The sequence below is a fragment of the Semicossyphus pulcher genome, unplaced genomic scaffold (assembly GCF_022749685.1).
Source record: "Semicossyphus pulcher isolate SPU_LCO1_2020_fin unplaced genomic scaffold, fSemPul1.0.p SCAF_20, whole genome shotgun sequence".
Taxonomy (NCBI): domain Eukaryota; kingdom Metazoa; phylum Chordata; class Actinopteri; order Labriformes; family Labridae; genus Semicossyphus; species Semicossyphus pulcher.
The window spans coordinates 2,147,089-2,165,322 of record NW_027211694.1 but is presented as its reverse complement, the minus strand read 5'-3'; the positions used below and the strand labels follow the sequence as shown (position 1 = coordinate 2,165,322).

The 18,234-nt window shown below is 42.6% G+C and overlaps 1 protein-coding gene across 2 annotated transcripts in view; it reads right to left on the bottom strand.

Moving 5' to 3' along the window:
* The window catches only part of LOC138599253 (SLIT-ROBO Rho GTPase-activating protein 1-like), a 45,496-nt gene that overhangs the window by 11,859 nt on the left and 15,403 nt on the right, over positions 1–18,234 (bottom strand). For both annotated transcript variants that reach the window (XM_069670795.1, XM_069670796.1), the window contains exons 5-16: positions 16,210–16,272; positions 14,795–14,992; positions 14,479–14,607; positions 14,181–14,402; positions 13,841–13,942; positions 11,399–11,596; positions 10,745–10,829; positions 10,625–10,652; positions 10,476–10,509; positions 1,410–1,470; positions 1,129–1,206; positions 915–1,049 (exon numbers count right to left, since the gene is read on the bottom strand). In XM_069670795.1, the coding sequence (XP_069526896.1) occupies positions 915–1,049; positions 1,129–1,206; positions 1,410–1,470; positions 10,476–10,509; positions 10,625–10,652; positions 10,745–10,829; positions 11,399–11,596; positions 13,841–13,942; positions 14,181–14,402; positions 14,479–14,607; positions 14,795–14,992; positions 16,210–16,272 (1,333 nt within the window). The remainder of the gene's footprint in view (positions 1–914; positions 1,050–1,128; positions 1,207–1,409; positions 1,471–10,475; positions 10,510–10,624; positions 10,653–10,744; positions 10,830–11,398; positions 11,597–13,840; positions 13,943–14,180; positions 14,403–14,478; positions 14,608–14,794; positions 14,993–16,209; positions 16,273–18,234) is intronic.

Here is an 18,234-nt window from a genome sequence, read left to right as displayed (position 1 = left end):
CATCTCTCTCTACATGTCATGGCCAGCCCTATCCAGATGTGAACCATTGAAAACCTCCTGAATGTGATCAAGAGGAAGATGCATGGTCACAAGCCATCAAACAAAGAGCGGCCTAATGTCGTGTGACGGCTGGTGGAGAGCGTGCAGAGATGCATGAAAGCTGTGATTAAAACACAGGTTATTCCACCAGATATTAAAACATTTGTATTCTGTTGTTTTAACATGAACTTGTTTTCTTGTTCTGCTTTGCATCTTTTGGTTTTCTGAACTCGTCGTTATTTTCTGCAAATAAAAGACCTAAAGGAGAATATTTGATTTGGAAGTTTGTAGAAAACAAAAGTTAATATTTCATAAAAACAAACCTATAAATAGTAGAACCTGAACTTTTTTTTTGCGGTGGTCTTTTAATTTTTTCCGGGAGCTCTATATTTAGCGGCTAAAATGATTGTATAAGTAAGCAATGCATCACAGTCAACAACAAAAAAACTGTTGCATACATGGATGGAGTTGGATCACACAAGAGCTGCATTCATGTTCAGCACTCGTCGGCCGACGCAGCCTCTTAAAATTAATCTTCCCGTCAAGTATTAATCACCTACGTCAGCATCCAGGGGTCGTTCAGCCTTCGTAGTCAGAGCTGCACAGCCGAAGTTCCTACACATGCTCATGACACGATTGTAACTGTATTTCAGCAGGTTGAAAACAGGGCAAAATTTGGTCTTAAACGTTCAGACCTGATTTCAGCCTGTTTTCAACCAAATTTCAACGTTGAAATCCCGGTTGGTGCTCACTGGGATTGTTCATTTATAGCCAACTGTACTTTTTTACTTCTCTTGATTGCATTAACGAACAAAAATCACAAAAGTAGTGTTTATTTGTGGATATTATCTTGCTTAAAACGTGCAGATACTCACGGACGCAGGAGAGGAGGTCATTGAAGCGGTCCTTGGGAAACAGCGGGTTCTCCAAACCTCTGAAGTAAAGCTTCAACACTCCGGCCACAGAGTTGATATCGTGGTTACTCTCCTCGTCGATCAGTGGGTCGTTACCTGGACCACAAACAGAACCAGTTTAACCACATGTTCTTACCTACCTGTCGATCATGTGACCTTCAGTTGACCTTCTCACCTCTCTCGAAGGAGTTCTTAATGTCATTGACCTCCACCTGGGATCCCGACACCCGGAATATTCCCTGATGCTGAAGACCTGATGGGAACAGCGGGGTGTCACCCTTTAGCATTAGCATGATCAGACAGTTTTGATTAACATCTACGAGTACGCGTGTACGAGACAAAATAGTTTAAAGGTTTCTTTAGAGATCAGCAAAGTTACATTTAGGATTTTTTCAATACTAAATAAAAGCTATTTAATACCTCCACAATGGAGTATTTTTTTTTCTGTACACTCACCATGTAAGTTGATGTAGCGGATGCAGCTCTCCACAAGCAAAGGTATGGCTTTGGTTGAATCCTGTAAATACAGTCAACAAGTACAAAGTTAGAACTGTTTCTGCAACATTTTGTGTGTGCATCGTATCTCAAAACGTCCCTGTCCTGTGCTGTTGTATGGTAAATGGGTCACAATTTATTATTTTCAGCCTCCATTACAACACGATTTATAGAGAAATTCAAGATTAACATTTTTTTTTATCTGAAAACTAGCTGAGAAAGTCTGAAGTATTCTTAAGTCCCTGAGTTGTGTCTGCAGGCCTATCATGCCACAGGTACAACTCAAAGACTGGGAAAAATCATGGACATCACAGCTCCCTAAAAGTATAATGCTACCAAACAAAATATGAAGATGCTATGCTGTATTGATCAACCTCTCCAATAATAGGGTGAAAAGAAGGGGAGTAATGTTACTCTTTTTTTTTACGCTTTTAGTTTGAGAAGCAGAAGAAGAAAAAGTCGCAGAAAACATAAATAATTAGGTTTGTACCTCAAAATTGTTGTGAAGTGGGCTGCACTTCTGAAATAGCACTAAAGAAAACATAATCGACTTTAAGTTTATAATAAATGTGTTATTCCATGCCTAACTGTTGGGTTGTTTGCAGGTTGTGTGGTGTGGAATGTGTGGTGGCCATTTTGTTTACATTTGAATAACAGGTAGGGACTGATTCTATGAATGTCCTATGATGTCAACAATGATGTCATCAATGATGTCATTTAGAAAGGAACTCTGGACACAGATCAAAGACATCAAAGAGCAGGATCTGAGTATAAAAAGACTTCAAATAGCTGACAAGCCACGATCATATAACACAGTTCACAGATCCATTCTGAGATACCGCACTGTTAGCAAGATACTCGCATAACACAGTTTACAGATCAATTCTGAGAGACAACACTGTTAGTGAGATAATTTAACAAGCATTCCAAACACATAGCCAGATAAACATATTTCAAACCTATTCTATTAAGAACTGCAATGGAAAGTAACGCGACAACATCAGAAGGCCAAAGCTCCACTGAGCTTAACCCGCTCGAGGAGTTTCCGATCCAGACAGACACCAAGGGCAAGAAGCTGATTAGGACACTAAGAGCTGAAAAAAAGGCCCTTGAACAGGAGCTGAGGGAAGAGAACAGCAAGTGCCTCGAGCAGGCCTACAAAATAAGATCTCAGGAGAAGGACAACCAGGCGCTGCAGACACAGGTGAAGGAGTTCCACAAGTTTAGTGCTGCTGTCTGGAGGAAAGACCTGGAAATGGCCCAGGATCACTTACAGGTGCCAGACACCAGGGACAAGCAGAAGATTAGGATACTTAGAGCTGAGAAAAAGGCCCTTGAACAGGAGGTGAAGAACCTGCAGAAAAAGGCCCTATACATGGCGCCTGCAGAGCAGCTGCAGGAATTACATACAGAGCTGAGGGAAATGGAAAGCAGGTGCCTCGAGCAGGCCATCAAACTGGAAACTCAGGAGAAGGCCAAACAGGCGCTGCAGACACAGGTGGAGGAGCTCCAAAAGTCGGTGGCTGATGTCCTGAGGAAAGAACTGGAGGAAGTCAGGCATCAGCTCGTTGAGACAGTCAACAGGAACCTGAAGCTAATTGAGAGGCTTGAAAATAAAAAAGAGGCCCTTGAGCATAAGCTAACAGTCCTGCTGAAAGAAACTTGCAACAGAGACATAGTAAACATGGAGCTGGCATCCCAACTAAAAGCTCAGGAAGAGACCAGACAGGTGATGCAGAAGGAGGTTGAGGAGCTTAGAAAGCAAATTGAGCTTCATATATCTGAACCAATTGCTGAGCCCTCCCTCCCACAGGAGAACATCTACGTCACAGGTGAAACAAACACTACAGCAATGGTAGAGGACACTCCTGAGATAGTCATGGACACTCCAGAAACGGTGCAGGACACTCCGGAGATGTCCGAGGACACTACAGAAACAGTCGCAATCACTCCCGAGATCACAGAGGACACTCCGGAGATTGTAGAGAACCCTCCAGAGGCAGTGCAGGATTCACCTGACATGGAGGAGATCTCTCTTTGGAGGAGGTTCAAGAAGTTTGTCACCCCAAAAAGCCGCCGCCAATACAAGCAGCAGAAGAGGTGGCAGATCCAGGAGTGAACAGCCTCTCAATGCCCCACGCCCCACCCCCCTCCCCCAACCCCCAACCAAACCTGTCCCCACACAACACACGCACGCACGCACACACACGCACGCACACACGCACACACACACACACAACGGCTGTAACAGGCCACGGGCAGCGCAGTGTTTCAGTGTTTACAGACAGAAGCCAGCTGGTTTCTGTCATTAAACACTGAAACACTGCGTCTGCGTGGGTTTTCCCCGGGATGCTCCGGTTTCCTCCCACAGATATAATAAAAAAAATTGGATTCAAAATAAAAGTTGAAAACTTAAATAAAAACTTTAGACGAACTTTAATAAATTCTTCAAATATACATTTTTTCTGTAGAGCATTGTCAAGTATTCTTATACTGTTGTTCAAGGTTAGAGTATTTTATTGTGAAAAATGATATATTATATTAATAATAACACAGACTTTATAAGGTAACGAGATTGAAATGAAGTTACTTGAATTTTAAAAAAACAATACATGTGTGAAAATGATTTTTTACTAATTATTTTCAGGTTGTTTGTGTTAAAATTAGCTGATAATCAAAAAATTTAATAATCTTTCAATTATTTTTGGGTTTCACTACCAAAGGTCTGTTTTTTATATGTTAAACAGTTGTTGGCACACAGTTTGTGTTCTTGTCTTAAAGAGCATACAAACTGTTGAAATGTGCCTTTATCAGTTTTAATCTGTTTATCTGTTAGCATACTGGCTTCATAGACACATGCAATGTGTAAAACAACAACCACAGTTACCCTAAGCACAAACCCTCTCTATCGCCCCCTGCTGACTGGCTGCAGTATAGGTCATAAAGCCCACCTCCTCCATGTTAACAGATGGGACATGAGTCAAACTATAAAATCAAAACACACATCAAAGACATTTTTCTCAAACATGGTTTCTGTCATTATAGTTAGTTCTTATCATGCTGATTTATGTCCAAGTGTTCATTTTTCTGACAAGTTTACTTTTAATTAGTTATTTGATGCTGTAAAAAGAGGGTGTGACCTCATGATTGACAGCTCTGTGGACAAATGGGGCTCCTGCAGCGTTCTGTTCTCGAGCAGCAGAGTAGAGGAGGAACAGCGAGAGGAGACGTCACTAACACTAACACTACAGTCATAGAACTTTCCATAAGTGTGAATATTTACTTCAGACACAAGGTAAAGGTGTGTTTTGGGCAGAGGAAGGGGCGGGACGTCAATACTGTGGCTCCACCAGCCAATCTCTACTGCAAACACTCTGGATACAAAAGATGGCAGCGCCTGCTCAGGGGAGATTTTGGCTTCACTTTTGTACAATGGGAGGAGGTGGAGACGCGTAGAACATCTTTATATAGAGTCATTGGTACATTTTTAAACTATCAGTAGCCTATTTGTGGCCTTACAGGGCTACAAAGGTATGGCTTTGGTTGAATCCTGTAAATACAGTCAACAAGTACAAAGTTAGAACTGTTTCTGCAACATTTTGTGTGTGCATCGTATCTCAAAACGTCCCTGTCCTGTGCTGTTGTATGGTAAATGGGTCACAATTTATTATTTTCAGCCTCCATTACAACACGATTTATAGAGAAATTCAAGATTAACATTTTTTTTTATCTGAAAACTAGCTGAGAAAGTCTGAAGTATTCTTAAGTCCCTGAGTTGTGTCTGCAGGCCTATCATGCCACAGGTACAACTCAAAGACTGGGAAAAATCATGGACATCACAGCTCCCTAAAAGTATAATGCTGCCAAACAAAATATGAAGATGCTATGCTGTATTGATCAACCTCTCCAATAATAGGGTGAAAAGAAGGGGAGTAATGTTACTCTTTTTTTTTACGCTTTTAGTTTGAGAAGCAGAAGAAGAATTCGCAGAAAACAAATAATTAGGTTTGTACCTCAAAATTGTTGTGAAGTGGGCTGCACTTCTGAAATAGCACTAAAGAAAACATAATCGACTTTAAGTATATAATAAATGTGTTATTCCATGCCTAACTGTTGGGTTGTTTGCAGGTTGTGTGGTGTGGAATGTGTGGTGGCCATTTTGTTTACATTTGAATAACAGGTAGGGACTGATTCTATGAATGTCCTATGATGTCAACAATGATGTCATCAATGATGTCATTTAGAAAGGAACTCTGGACACAGATCAAAGACATCAAAGAGCAGGATCTGAGTATAAAAAGACTTCAAATAGCTGACAAGCCTCGATCATACAACACAGTTCACAGATCAATTCTGAGAGACAACACTGTTAGTGAGATAATTTAACAAGCATTCCAAACACATAGCCAGATAAACATATTTCAAACCTATTCTATTAAGAACTGCAATGGAAAGTTACGCGACAACATCAGAAGGCCAAGGCTACACTGAGCTTAACTCGCTCGAGGAGTTTCCGATCCAGACAGACACCAAGGGCAAGAAGCTGATTAGGACACTAAGAGCTGAAAAAAAGGCCCTTGAAAAGGAGGTGAAGGACCTGCAAGAACAGGCCCTACATATGGCGACCGCAGGGCAGCTGCGGGAATTACATACAGAGCTGAGGGAAGTGAACGACAAGTGCATGGAGCAGGCCTACAGAATAAGATCTCAGAAGAAGGACAACCAGGCGCTGCAGACACAGGTGAAGGAGCTCCAAAAGTCTAGTGCTGCTGTCCGGAGGAAATACCTGGAAAGGGTCCAGGGTGACTTACAGGAGCAAGACACCAAGGACAAGCAGATGATTAGGATACTTACAGCTGAGAAAAAGGCCCTTGAACAGGAGGTGAAGGACCTGCAGAAAAAGGCCCTACACATGGCGCCTGCAGAGCAGCTGCAGGAATTACATACAGAGCTGAGGGAAATGGAAAGCAGGTGCCTCGAGCAGGCCTTCAAACTAGAAACTCAGGAGAAGGCCAAACAGGCGCTGCAGACACAGGTGGAGGAGCTCCAAAAGTTGTTGGCTGGTGTCCTGAGGAAAGAACTGGAGGAAGCCAGGCATCAGCTCGTTGAGACAGTCAGCAGGGATCTGAAGCTAATTGAGAGGCTTGAAAATAGAAAAGAGGCCCTTGAGCATAAGCTAACAGTCCTGCTGAAAGAAACTTGCAACAGAGATATAGTGAACGTGGAGCTGGCACCCCAACTGAAAGCTCAGGAAGAGGCCAGACAGGTGATGCAGAAGGAGGTTGAGGCGCTTAGAAAGCAAATTGAGCCTCATATATCGGAACCAATTGCAGAGCCCTCCCTCCCACAGGAGAACATCTACGTCACAGGTGAAACCAACACTACAGCAATGGTAGAGGACACTCCTGAGATAGTCAAGGACACTCCAGAAACGGTGCAGGACACTCCGGAGATGTCCGAGGATACTCCAGAAACAGTCGCAATCACTCCCGAGATCACAGATGACACTCCAGAGACGGCAGAGGACACTCCAGTAACAGTCGAGGACACTCCAGAGACTGTGCAGGAGACTCCAGAGACGGCTGACGACACTCCAGAAACAGTTGCGAACACTCCTGAGATCACAGACGACACTCCAGAGACGGCCAAGGACACACCAGTAACAGTCGAGGACACTCCAGAGACGGTGCAGAACACTCCAGAAACAGTCGAGGACACTCCAGTGACTGTGCAGGACACTCCGGGGGTGTCCGTGGATACTCCAGAAACAGTCGCGAACACTCCCGAGATCACAGACGACACCCCAGATACGGCCGAGGACACTCCAGTAACAGTCGAGGACACTCCAGAGGCATTGCAGGATTCACCTGACATGGAGGAGATCTCTCTGTTGAGGAGGTTCAAGAAAACTGTCACCCTAAAAAGTCCCCGCAAATACAAACAGCAGAAGAGGGGCACTACAAAGATGGTTGACGACACACCACAGGTGGTGCAGAAATCACCTGAGACGGTTGAGAACACTCCCGAAATGGTAGAGGACACACCCGAGATGGTTGAGAACACCTCAGAGACGGCCGAGGACACTCCAGTAACAGTCGAGGACACTCCAAAGATGGTTGACGACACACCACGGGTGGTGCAGGAATCACCTGAGACGGTTGAGAACACTCCCCAAATGGTAGAGGACACACCCAAGATTGTTGAGAACACTTCAGCAATGGTAGAGATCACTCCCGAGATCGCAGAGCACACTTCAGAGATCTCAGAGGACACTCCTGAGATAGTCAAGGACACTCCAGAAACGGTGCAGGAGACTACGGAGATGTCCGAGGATACTCCAGAAACAGTCGAGGACACTCCAGTGACTGTGCAGGACACTCCGGGGGTGTCCGTGGATACTCCAGAAACAGTCGCGAACACTCCCGAGATCACAGACGACACCCCAGATACGGCCGAGGACACTCCAGTAACAGTCGAGGACACTCCAGAGACTGTGCAGGAGACTCCAGAGACGGCTGACGACACTCCAGAAACAGTCACGAACACTCCTGAGATCACAGACGACACTCCAGAGACGGCCAAGGACACACCAGTAACAGTCGAGGACACTCCAGAGACGGTGCAGAACACTCCAGAGACGGCCAAGGACACTACAGTAACAGTCGAGGACACTCCAAAGATGGTCGACGACACACCACGGGTGGTGCAGGAATCACCTGAGACGGTTGAGAACACTCCCCAAATGGTAGAGATCACTCCCGAGATCGCAGAGCACACTCCAGAGATCTCAGAGGACACTCCTGAGATAGTCAAGGACAATCCAGAAACGGTGCAGGACACTCCGGAGATGTCCGTGGATACTCCAGAAACAGTCGAGGACACTCCCGAGATCACAGACGACACCCCAGATACGGCCGAGGACACTCCAGTAACAGTCGAGGACACTCCTAAGATCACAGAGGACACTCCAGAGACGGCTGAAGACACTCCAGAAACAGTCGCCAACACTCCTGAGATCACAGACAACACTCCAGAGACAGCCGAGGACACTCCAGAAACAGTCGAGGACACTCCTAAGATCACAGAGGACACTCCAGAGACGGCTGACGACACTCCAGAAACAGTCGCCAACACTCCCGAGATCGCAGAGCACACTCCAGAGATCTCAGAGGACACTCCGGAGATTGTAGAGAACCCTCCAGAGGCAGTGCAGGATTCACCTGACATGGAGGAGATCTCTCTTTGGAGGAGGTTCAAGAAGTTTGTCACCCCAAAAAGCCGCCGCCAATACAAGCAGCAGAAGAGGGGGCAGATCCAGGAGTGAACAGACTCTCAATGCCCCACGCCCCACCCCCCTCCCCCAACCCCCAACCAAACCTGTCCCCACACAACACACACGCACGCACGCACACACACACACACACGCACGCACACACGCACATACACACACACAACGGCTGTAACAGGCCACGGGCAGCGCAGTGTTTCAGTGTTTACAGACAGAAGCCAGCTGGTTTCTGTCATTAAACACTGAAACACTGCGTCTGCGTGGGTTTTCCCCGGGATGCTCCGGTTTCCTCCCACAGATATAATAAAAAAAATTGGATTCAAAATAAAAGTTGAAAACTTAAATAAAAACTTTAGACAAACTTTAATAAATTCTTCAAATATACATTTTTTCTGTAGAGCATTGTCAAGTATTCTTATACTGTTGTTCAAGGTTAGAGTATTTTATTGTGAAAAATGATATATTATATTAATAATAACACAGACTTTATAAGGTAACGAGATTGAAATTAAGTTACTTGAATTTTAAAAAAACAATACATGTGTGAAAATGATTTTTTACTAAGTATTTTCAGGTTGTTTGTGTTAAAATTAGCTGATAATCAAAAAATTTAATAATCTTTCAATTATTTTTGGGTTTCACTACCAAAGGTCTGTTTTTTATATGTTAAACAGTTGTTGGCACACAGTTTGTGTTCTTGTCTTAAAGAGCATACAAACTGTTGAAATGTGCCTTTATCAGTGTTAATCTGTTTATCTGTTAGCATACTGGCTTCATAGACACATGCAATGTGTAAAACAACAACCACGGTTACCCTAAGCACAAACCCTCTCTATCGCCCCCTGCTGACTGGCTGCAGTATAGGTCATAAAGCCCACCTCCTCCATGTTAACAGATGGGACATGAGTCAAACTATAAAATCAAAACACACATCAAAGACATTTTTCTCAAACATGGTTTCTGTCATTATAGTTAGTTCTTATCATGCTGATTTATGTCCAAGTGTTCATTTTTCTGACAAGTTTACTTTTAATTAGTTATTTGATGCTGTAAAAAGAGGGTGTGACCTCATGATTGACAGCTCTGTGGACAAATGGGGCTCCTGCAGCGTTCTGTTCTCGAGCAGCAGAGTAGAGGAGGAACAGCGAGAGGAGACGTCACTAACACTAACACTATAGTCATAGAACTTTCCATAAGTGTGAATATTTGCTTCAGACCGACACGAGAAGCTGTTCTGCTGCAGACTGAGCCCACCTGAGGGCTCCAACACGGCAAGGACACAAGGTAAAGGTGTGTTTTGGGCAGAGGAAGGGGCGGGACGTCAGTACTGTGGCTCCACCAGTCGATCTCTACTATACACACTCTGGATACAAAAGATGGCAGCGCCCGCTCAGGGGAGATTTTGGCTTCACTTTTGTACAATGTGAGGAGGTGGAGACGTGTAGAACATCTTTATATAGTCATTAGTACATTTTTAAACTACCAGTAGCCTATTTGTAGCCTTACAGGGCAAAAAATATGTCAGCAACTATCTCATTGCTCATCAGGCTAATTTCTCTGTGGGAAAGGTCAAATTTATCAACTCCAGTTTTCTCTTATCAGAATTTCAGCAGCTAGTCAGTTAAAAGATTCTGCTTCCAGAGATTTAAGAGAATAAAAGAATTAAAGAAAAGAGGAAATTATATCCTTTGACTGCACACAGAGAAACCACCTGAAGCCTGATGGAAGTGAAACTCTACCTGGTGCTTGCTGTGGGAGTTCTTCCGCCCACGACTGTAATGAGCAGAGAGAGAAAGAGGAGTGTCTCAGTTCCACACAGCTCAAAGTGAAGTAACACTTATTATTAAAGTGGAGAGAAAATATGCACCGAGACATGAAGTAATAATACCTGGTAGTCAGCAGATCAGCTTTATATCCTGTAAGAAGAAACACAAAGACAGGGAGAGATTTAAAGGTAAGAAATGCTATAATATACGACAGAAGACGAGTGAGTTTAAGAAGATCTCACCCTCTGCTAAGGCTTTCTTCAGTATGTCGTGTTTGGCCTGTAGCTTGGAGATGAGATTACTTCCCTCCAGATACTCGCGGAATTTCTGATGCATATAGAAAACAAATATGGAAGTTCGGTTAAGTGTTTGTAACATCCAACCAATGTCTGCCACTTAAAACTAAATACAAAGTCAAGTCAATAAATAATTTTTAAAAACATATTTTAGCATTTAATTATGACTTAAAATGTCTTTTTACTGTTTTCTTTTCTTATTGCCACCATGCAAAACTAATTAAATACTGGCTTCTTCCCGTTGTAATAAAAGTCAATAAGTGTGAAAGAACCGATAAAAATCTGGGTTCCAGGAATCAATCACGACGTTACACAAGGGAGGCTGTTACTGCTCGTATTTATAATCAATATGTTTATCTTGTTTGAGAAGCAGAGACTTGTAGCTGCTTTATACGACGCTTTTAACAGCTGTTTTAGCCATAAATGGTGGCCCGAAAGGACAAAGTTATAGATTAGCACAATATTAGCTAGGTAGCAAGTAGCTAAAGGCTGCTGCCACTGTTTTTATTTGCACGGTGGTATCGTTGTAACCCTCACAAAAGCATTTTTTTAGCATCCACTCTTAGAGCGATTAAAGAAAAATAGCAGCCGTTCTCTCACAGTGAAGTAGAAGAGCTCTGTCTCCTGCTGGTTGGCCCGCCTCTTGGCCAGACTCGGTTTGTTCAAGTAGCCGTCGGACACGCTGGACTTGACCGACTCGGACGACGGGCTGTGGGTGAAGCTCTGGGAGACGTCGTAGTCGTCCAGCACCGTCATGTCCTGCAGGGTGGTGAGAGTGGCGCCCCAGGTCTTCTTCACCTGCAGGGGGGACAGAGAGTGAGATTGGAGAGAGGTTGCATGGAGCACATACTACATCTTCTCTTTACTGCTTTTTGATCATTTAAAATAAATCGATGTGGCAGGTAAATTAATGATTGTAATGATTGTATTAATGATAAATAAATAAACCCATGATAAACCTCTGTAAGATTTTTTACATATCTATGGACGATCAAATCTGCCAAAAAAATAAATTACAAGAAAATTAATATGCCATTTAATGTATAAAAAAAAAAAAAAAAACACAAATTGAGGTATAAATTGCTTTTTACTGCCTTATTATTCTTTAATTGCATTAATTAGAAATGCATAAAGAAAAATATAAAGAAAAATAAAGTAAATTAAAGAAAAATACAAATTTAAGGTTAAGAAAGGCAGGGAATACAAACAAAGGTAAAATAAACAGAAATAAACAAACATATTTTAATTTAAATATTTATAAATTAAATAAACATTCCAAAATAAATAAATAGATTGAAATTGAAAAATAATGAAAAAAATAACTGCAATGGAAAATTGAATAAGAAAGTAAATAAAAAGGAATTAATACAAAGGTTAATAAATAAAGAACATTTTTATCACGTTAATGATATTAATTTTAATAATTTATTTTAGGGTTCATTTAATGGGATAATAATTTATTCATTGATTCATCACTTTTGATTTTGGCAGCTTTCGTCCTCCATACGTACGAGCACCAGACCAAACACCTCCATATATTTCATGACTGCACACGGCTTCAGGGATCACTGGTTATGAATTATGAATTTAAATTGTTTTCAGTACAGTTTCATTCTGCGTAGTGTCTGATGAGGCCGGTTCGAGCACAGCTGCTCTGTTTCTGTATGCTTCATATGCAAAGTGTGTTTGTATTTACAGCGAGGATAATAGGTGTGAAGTGTTTTTATTTGTACATGATAATCAGGGCGTGTTAGTGTCTACGTGTGTGTGTTTGTGTCTACGTGTGTGTGTTTGCGGGATGCTGAGACATGCAGATGCAGCTCATTAATCCAGACTCGTTCAGCATTTTTATGCCCTTCAGGGTGAGTCAACAGCTGCCCTCTGTGCACACAACACTCCAGTCTGCCCCACAACAACAGCGAGGACGCCTCAGACTGCAGCACCGAGGCGCTGCAGGATGTTTATTTTTAGAGGGTACATCTGCTACATTATCATCCCATTAGAACAGTATAAATTACCATAACTTTGTGCAAAGTTTGACTGTCAGGAAAACAGTGTAATCTGTAATCAGGGAGGTTTTTGGCAAAAGGCAGAGTCCATGTGTTTGGGTTTCAGAGTAAAATATCTCATCAACTATCGGACAAACTGCCAGGAGAGTTGGTGCGGACATTAATAACTAAAGGTGATACATTCTGTACTGCAGGCCTGCTTCCAGACCTCTGAAATGCTGCTCCAACCTCCAATATTTAAAGTGATTCAAATAGGTCTGTTTGCCTCGTTGGAAAAAACAACAGAGCTAAATTATATAATGGCCGAACAAATGATGACAAGATTAGATGAAGTGGACAAAGATGATAACTTTGAAAATAACTTCTGAGTGGACTGAAATGGACAAAAGCAGGACAGATACGTCTCTTGATGCTGGTTGGTTTGGACAAAACAAAAACCTTTAAGCTAACACAAATACAATGTCGGACTTAGTCAGGTTGATATATGAGCTAATAAAGCACCAAAATATTCTCCGAAAGTGTCAAATATATATTTAAAATAATATACTGTTCCATTTTTAAAACATTCAGCAGCCATGCTAGCATCTGGGGGCTTGCACTATGGCACAAAAGTGCATTGAGCTAAGTGCTAGAGTTTACATGCTAACATGCTTACAATGACAACACTAGCATGCTGATGTTTGCAAGTCAAATGGTTACAATGTTCACCATCTTATTGTAACATGTAAACATGCAAAAATAATGATATGAATATCTGTAATTGCCGCTACCACAAAGTAATGTATGAATTGTTACTTGCAAGGAAGTAACGCTGGATAAGTTTATGAACTTCACAAACTAGCTGCTACATGCTACAGTTTACATTAGAGTAGACAAGCTCACAGTTTTGATCCAACATTTACACGTTTTTTGGGTTTGAATTTCTTGAAAGAACATATTTGTAAGCATGATTAATTTATTTATTACTCGTTAAAACTCTTTACTTCTTTATTTTTTGAGCATTGAGTTTGTGTGGCTGCTTTTTGTTCCTGACCTCCTCGTTCTCAATCTTCAGAGACGCCAGGCGAGTCTGGAGCTGCGTCAGGCGGAGGGTGAGCTCGGCCTGGAGCTGCGGCTGGGAGGCGATCTGGGTCACCTGACAAGAAGTGGAACAAGAACAAGGCTATCAGGAAATCATCCATCCAATCTTTCACATTTCCTATCTTAAATCCATCTCCGCATTGGTGGTATAGTGTTTAACATAACTGCCTTCCAAGCAGTTGACTCGGGTTCGATTCCCGGCCAACGCAAACATTTTGGAAATTTCTCCATTGTAGGATCAATAAAGGTTGATCTTATCTTAAACCTAAGCTCTCGATATGTGATATACTGACTGCGTCTCCCATGTGGGCCTGGAAGCCGAAGCGTTGTGGGGGGCAGAAGGCGGTGGGGTAGAGGCCCAGCAGACGCTGCCTGTCGCGGGCGGGGTCCAGGCCCTCCACGGCCCCCTCCAGCACCTCCAGACCCGCCCGCCTGGAGGCTTCAAGGCTCAGTTCGGCTGATAGGTAGGTCCTCAGAGCCCGGCTCAGACTGGAGTGGTACCCTAGGTCACAGCACTGAGGCAGAGGTGGAGGACACATGTTCATACAGTGTTTGAAACAGCAGGCAGGATGAATAGAAATGTGTACTCACGTCTATGATGTCAGGCAGGTCGTGGATGTAGTATTTGAACACGGAGGCGTTGGTGGCCTCCAGAGTCAACAGATACTCATTCCTGGCTTTAAGAGTCTTCAGCTTGTTCTCAGAGTACTTTGCCTTCCTCTAATGAAGACAGAAACACACATGAAGAGAGGAAACGTTGGTTAGATCGCCTGTGGTTAAAAAGTATTTGATAGATTTACATAGTTTCCACTTTTTCTAAAGAATGTGAAAGTACATAAAAGTCAGATTGGACTCGAGGGTATCAAAAGGAAGTACAGATCTGTGAGGGGAGCTTAGGGTCAGTTACCTTCTCTCTCATCTTCTCCATCTTGCGTGCGGCGTTGCGTCTCTGGTGGCGTTCTTCTATCCGCAGGCCGAACACAGGCTCCACCCCTCCGCCTGTCCCCGACACGCCCTTCACCCGCCCCTCCTGACGCTCCGCCTCCCGCAGCTTTGTTTCGGCACTGATCGTCTCCACGTGGTACATGTGATATGTCTTCATCACCTAGGCAACAGCAGCCCATAATAACACAGCCTCAGAGGACAAGAACTGGAAGACAACATCGCGCTGCAGCTCGGACCGACTGTTTTTATTCCTCAAGGTTATCGGGTCCACTCTAATCTGATAACAAGAAGCTTTTAAGGCTTCAAACACGCCGCGACATTTGACAGATAAAAAACAGGACGTTTTCTCTTTCAAGGCTTTTTGCAGAGCTGAAAAATAATGTCAGACAAACAGCAGAAGTTCAGGAACGTCTCTGACTGTAGCGCCGTCTGGCAGCCAATTTTGCATTTAACACAGACGCAGTTTAAGCTTTTAAAATTTGCCTCGTTGACTTCTCTTTGGCCCCAGTTTCTAATTCCTTCTGTGCAAGGAAAAAGTACATTAATGCTCTGTCTGCCTTCTTTAACAGAGTCTGCAGATATCACAGTGTTTAATAGCTTCACAACTTAAGACACAGATATAAAGAAGCCAGAAATGAGTCGTTTTTTAACGAATCATGCAGTAAAAATTATGCTGATTTCTTCCTGCAGGTCAGTATAAGAGTGTATAAAAGTCAAAAAGGAAGTAAGGTTTATTGCAAACAGTTCTGTCGGTGCAGTGGGGAATTTCAGAGGTATAAGTATATCCTGGTTAGTGTAGCAGGAAGCCTTTGTTTGCTGCTTTGGACCCACCAAATTATAGATCTGATGCCAAATGGGGGTTGGAAGTAAAACCTAAGTTGAACTTAATTGTAGTTTTCTTTTTAAGGGGGGTATTATGCTAATTTCAAGCTTCATATTCAACTCTGTGATACCTGTGGAGTAGCTTAGCATAATTTACAGTAAAAAAAAAACCTCTCATACTGGTGCTCTGTGCAGACTCAATCAGCTCTGTCCCTTTAAGAAACCCCGCCCCTACAAGGCAGCTTTCTTCTGATTGGCCAGCTTTCCGAAGCCTGCTGAGGCATGCAGAAAAAAACGTTGTGGAACCTGGCGTTCATAGCAGCCTGCAGACTGAGCTGAGAAGCCTGGTGATTACTCCAACATAGCCTCACCCACGTTTAGTCTGGACATCCAACTTTGTAACATTATATATATACGTCTTAATATGTATAACATCATAATATCCCCTCTTTAAGGACTCGTCAAGGAGCTGCTGACATCCTGCTTTTAGCTTCACAAAATCTCAAACTGTTTAAGTCAATGAATAGAGTTTGTGAGAGTCTGAGTTCCACTTACGGTGTAAAGCTCATTGAGAAGCTTCATGAGGTCTTCTTGAAGCTGAAAGATGATTTCCTTACTCTGAAAGAAGAGCAGAAAAAGAGTCAAATATCATCAGCGTGAGGTAAATACATACAAACATTCACACAGTTTGTCAGCAGAGGGGAAAGGACAGAATTTCAGACAACTTTAGCTACATTTCAGTCTGAGTATTTTTCAACACCTTTGGTTTGTGACCTCTTAAACAAAGCTAGCAGTTACCTGCTCTACCAAGAAGAAATGTCCCCACTAAACTTCTGATTTAAATTGAATCATTTTCTGAGGCTCAAAGAAGTTCCATTTTACAACATACGACAAAAAAACAGATCTACATTGGTTTATCAGAAGTTCTTTTATAGATCCCTAAGATAGGATTTCTATGAGCAATTTTTGGATGCTTATCTCGATGCACATAAGCAATAATGATATTTACAGGAAGTATAAGTCCCACTGAAACTTAGAATATAAGTTTCATGTCTTTGAGTTAATCTATGACGGCGTTATGACTCAGAGAAGGAGCGCAATTTTCGGCGCAAATTCTTCTCAAACTGTATTTTTGCCTCGCTGAGTGTGTGAGGTTACCTGGGATGAAACCTGAGACTCACAAAAAAATACACAAAAAATCTTTGGTTTGTGACCTCTCAAAAAGGAGCTAGCAGTTAGCTTTTCTACCTAAAGAAATTCCCACACTTAACTTCAACAAACGTATCATATCTGTTCATCAGAAGTTATTTTTCTTAAAGCCCAAAACATGATTTTTTTGGGAGCTTGGTGGCAACAGCAACAAATTGAGAACACAACATTGACATATGATCACCTGTTACATCGATATGTACAACTTAACGCATCGAACCGTTACAGATCAACATGAAAATTCATTTGGAGTTGTCTTTGTGTTCATCTTATGAACATAATCCAAATGTCCGCTCTCTTTTAGCGCTGTTTTTGGTCTCCACCTCCTCCTGAGGAAAATATCTGGTCTTCAGTTACTTTTTTGTGAGTTTTTTGTGAGTTTTTTCTCTGAAAACCATAACTAAGATTGTTGAGAGTGAACCAAAATGGTTTTGTGTGGGCCGGATAGTTAAAAAATTTGCTTAAACCTACTATAAAGCTCCGTACCGCAGATTTAGCTGGATTTTCTATAGATGTTCCCATAGATTTATCACTGCCTGAGACACTTATCACTTTGTTTTTACACAAACATAGATATTATTCCAAAAACATAGATTAAAGTTCTTTAAGTAAAGCATCTGAGCACTTCCTGGTGATCCCTCAAACAACAGCACATAAATAAATGGACTGAACCACACAAACAAATGAAATCATAAAAGAAACACGGCGAGCTCTCATGCATTAAACAGCCCCCCCCAGTTTGTGGCCGCGCGGCGCAGCATTAATATTACATTATGCCAAATGACAGTGGATTCCCAGGATGGATGGATCCTGTTCCCATGGCGCCCGCCGAGAAAAGATCAGCTGAGCCTGTCGCCATGACCACGGGGATGTCAGCGTTGTCATGGCCACTGAGCCGTCTGCCTCTTCCTGGCGTCCTTCCTCCTTCAGAGTTTGTGAGGCTGGATGGAGGTCTGGCTGTTTATAGCTGCCGGCAGCCGCTGCACTTTAGTTAGCATGAATAAAAGACGAGCCGGAGGACGGATTAATAATGAACACGCGAGCTAAAGTTAGAGGCGGTTTGGAGCGTACATGTGTGTGTGTGTGTGTTTAATTTGCCAAACTGGAGGCAGCCCAGCGTTCCTCAGGGGAACTCTGACTTTACTTTTCATTAGAATCAACTCCTAAAGAAGCTGCATGAAGAATGAACGAGACGAGCGGCCTGCACACGAGGAAAACTCACAGCGGTGGAAAGTACAGTGCATACAGAAAGTATTCACAGCGCTTTACTTTTTCCACATTTTGTTATGTTTCAGCCTTATTCCAAAATGAATTAAATTAATTTCTTTCCTCAAAATTCTACACATAAAACCCCATAATGACAACTTAAAA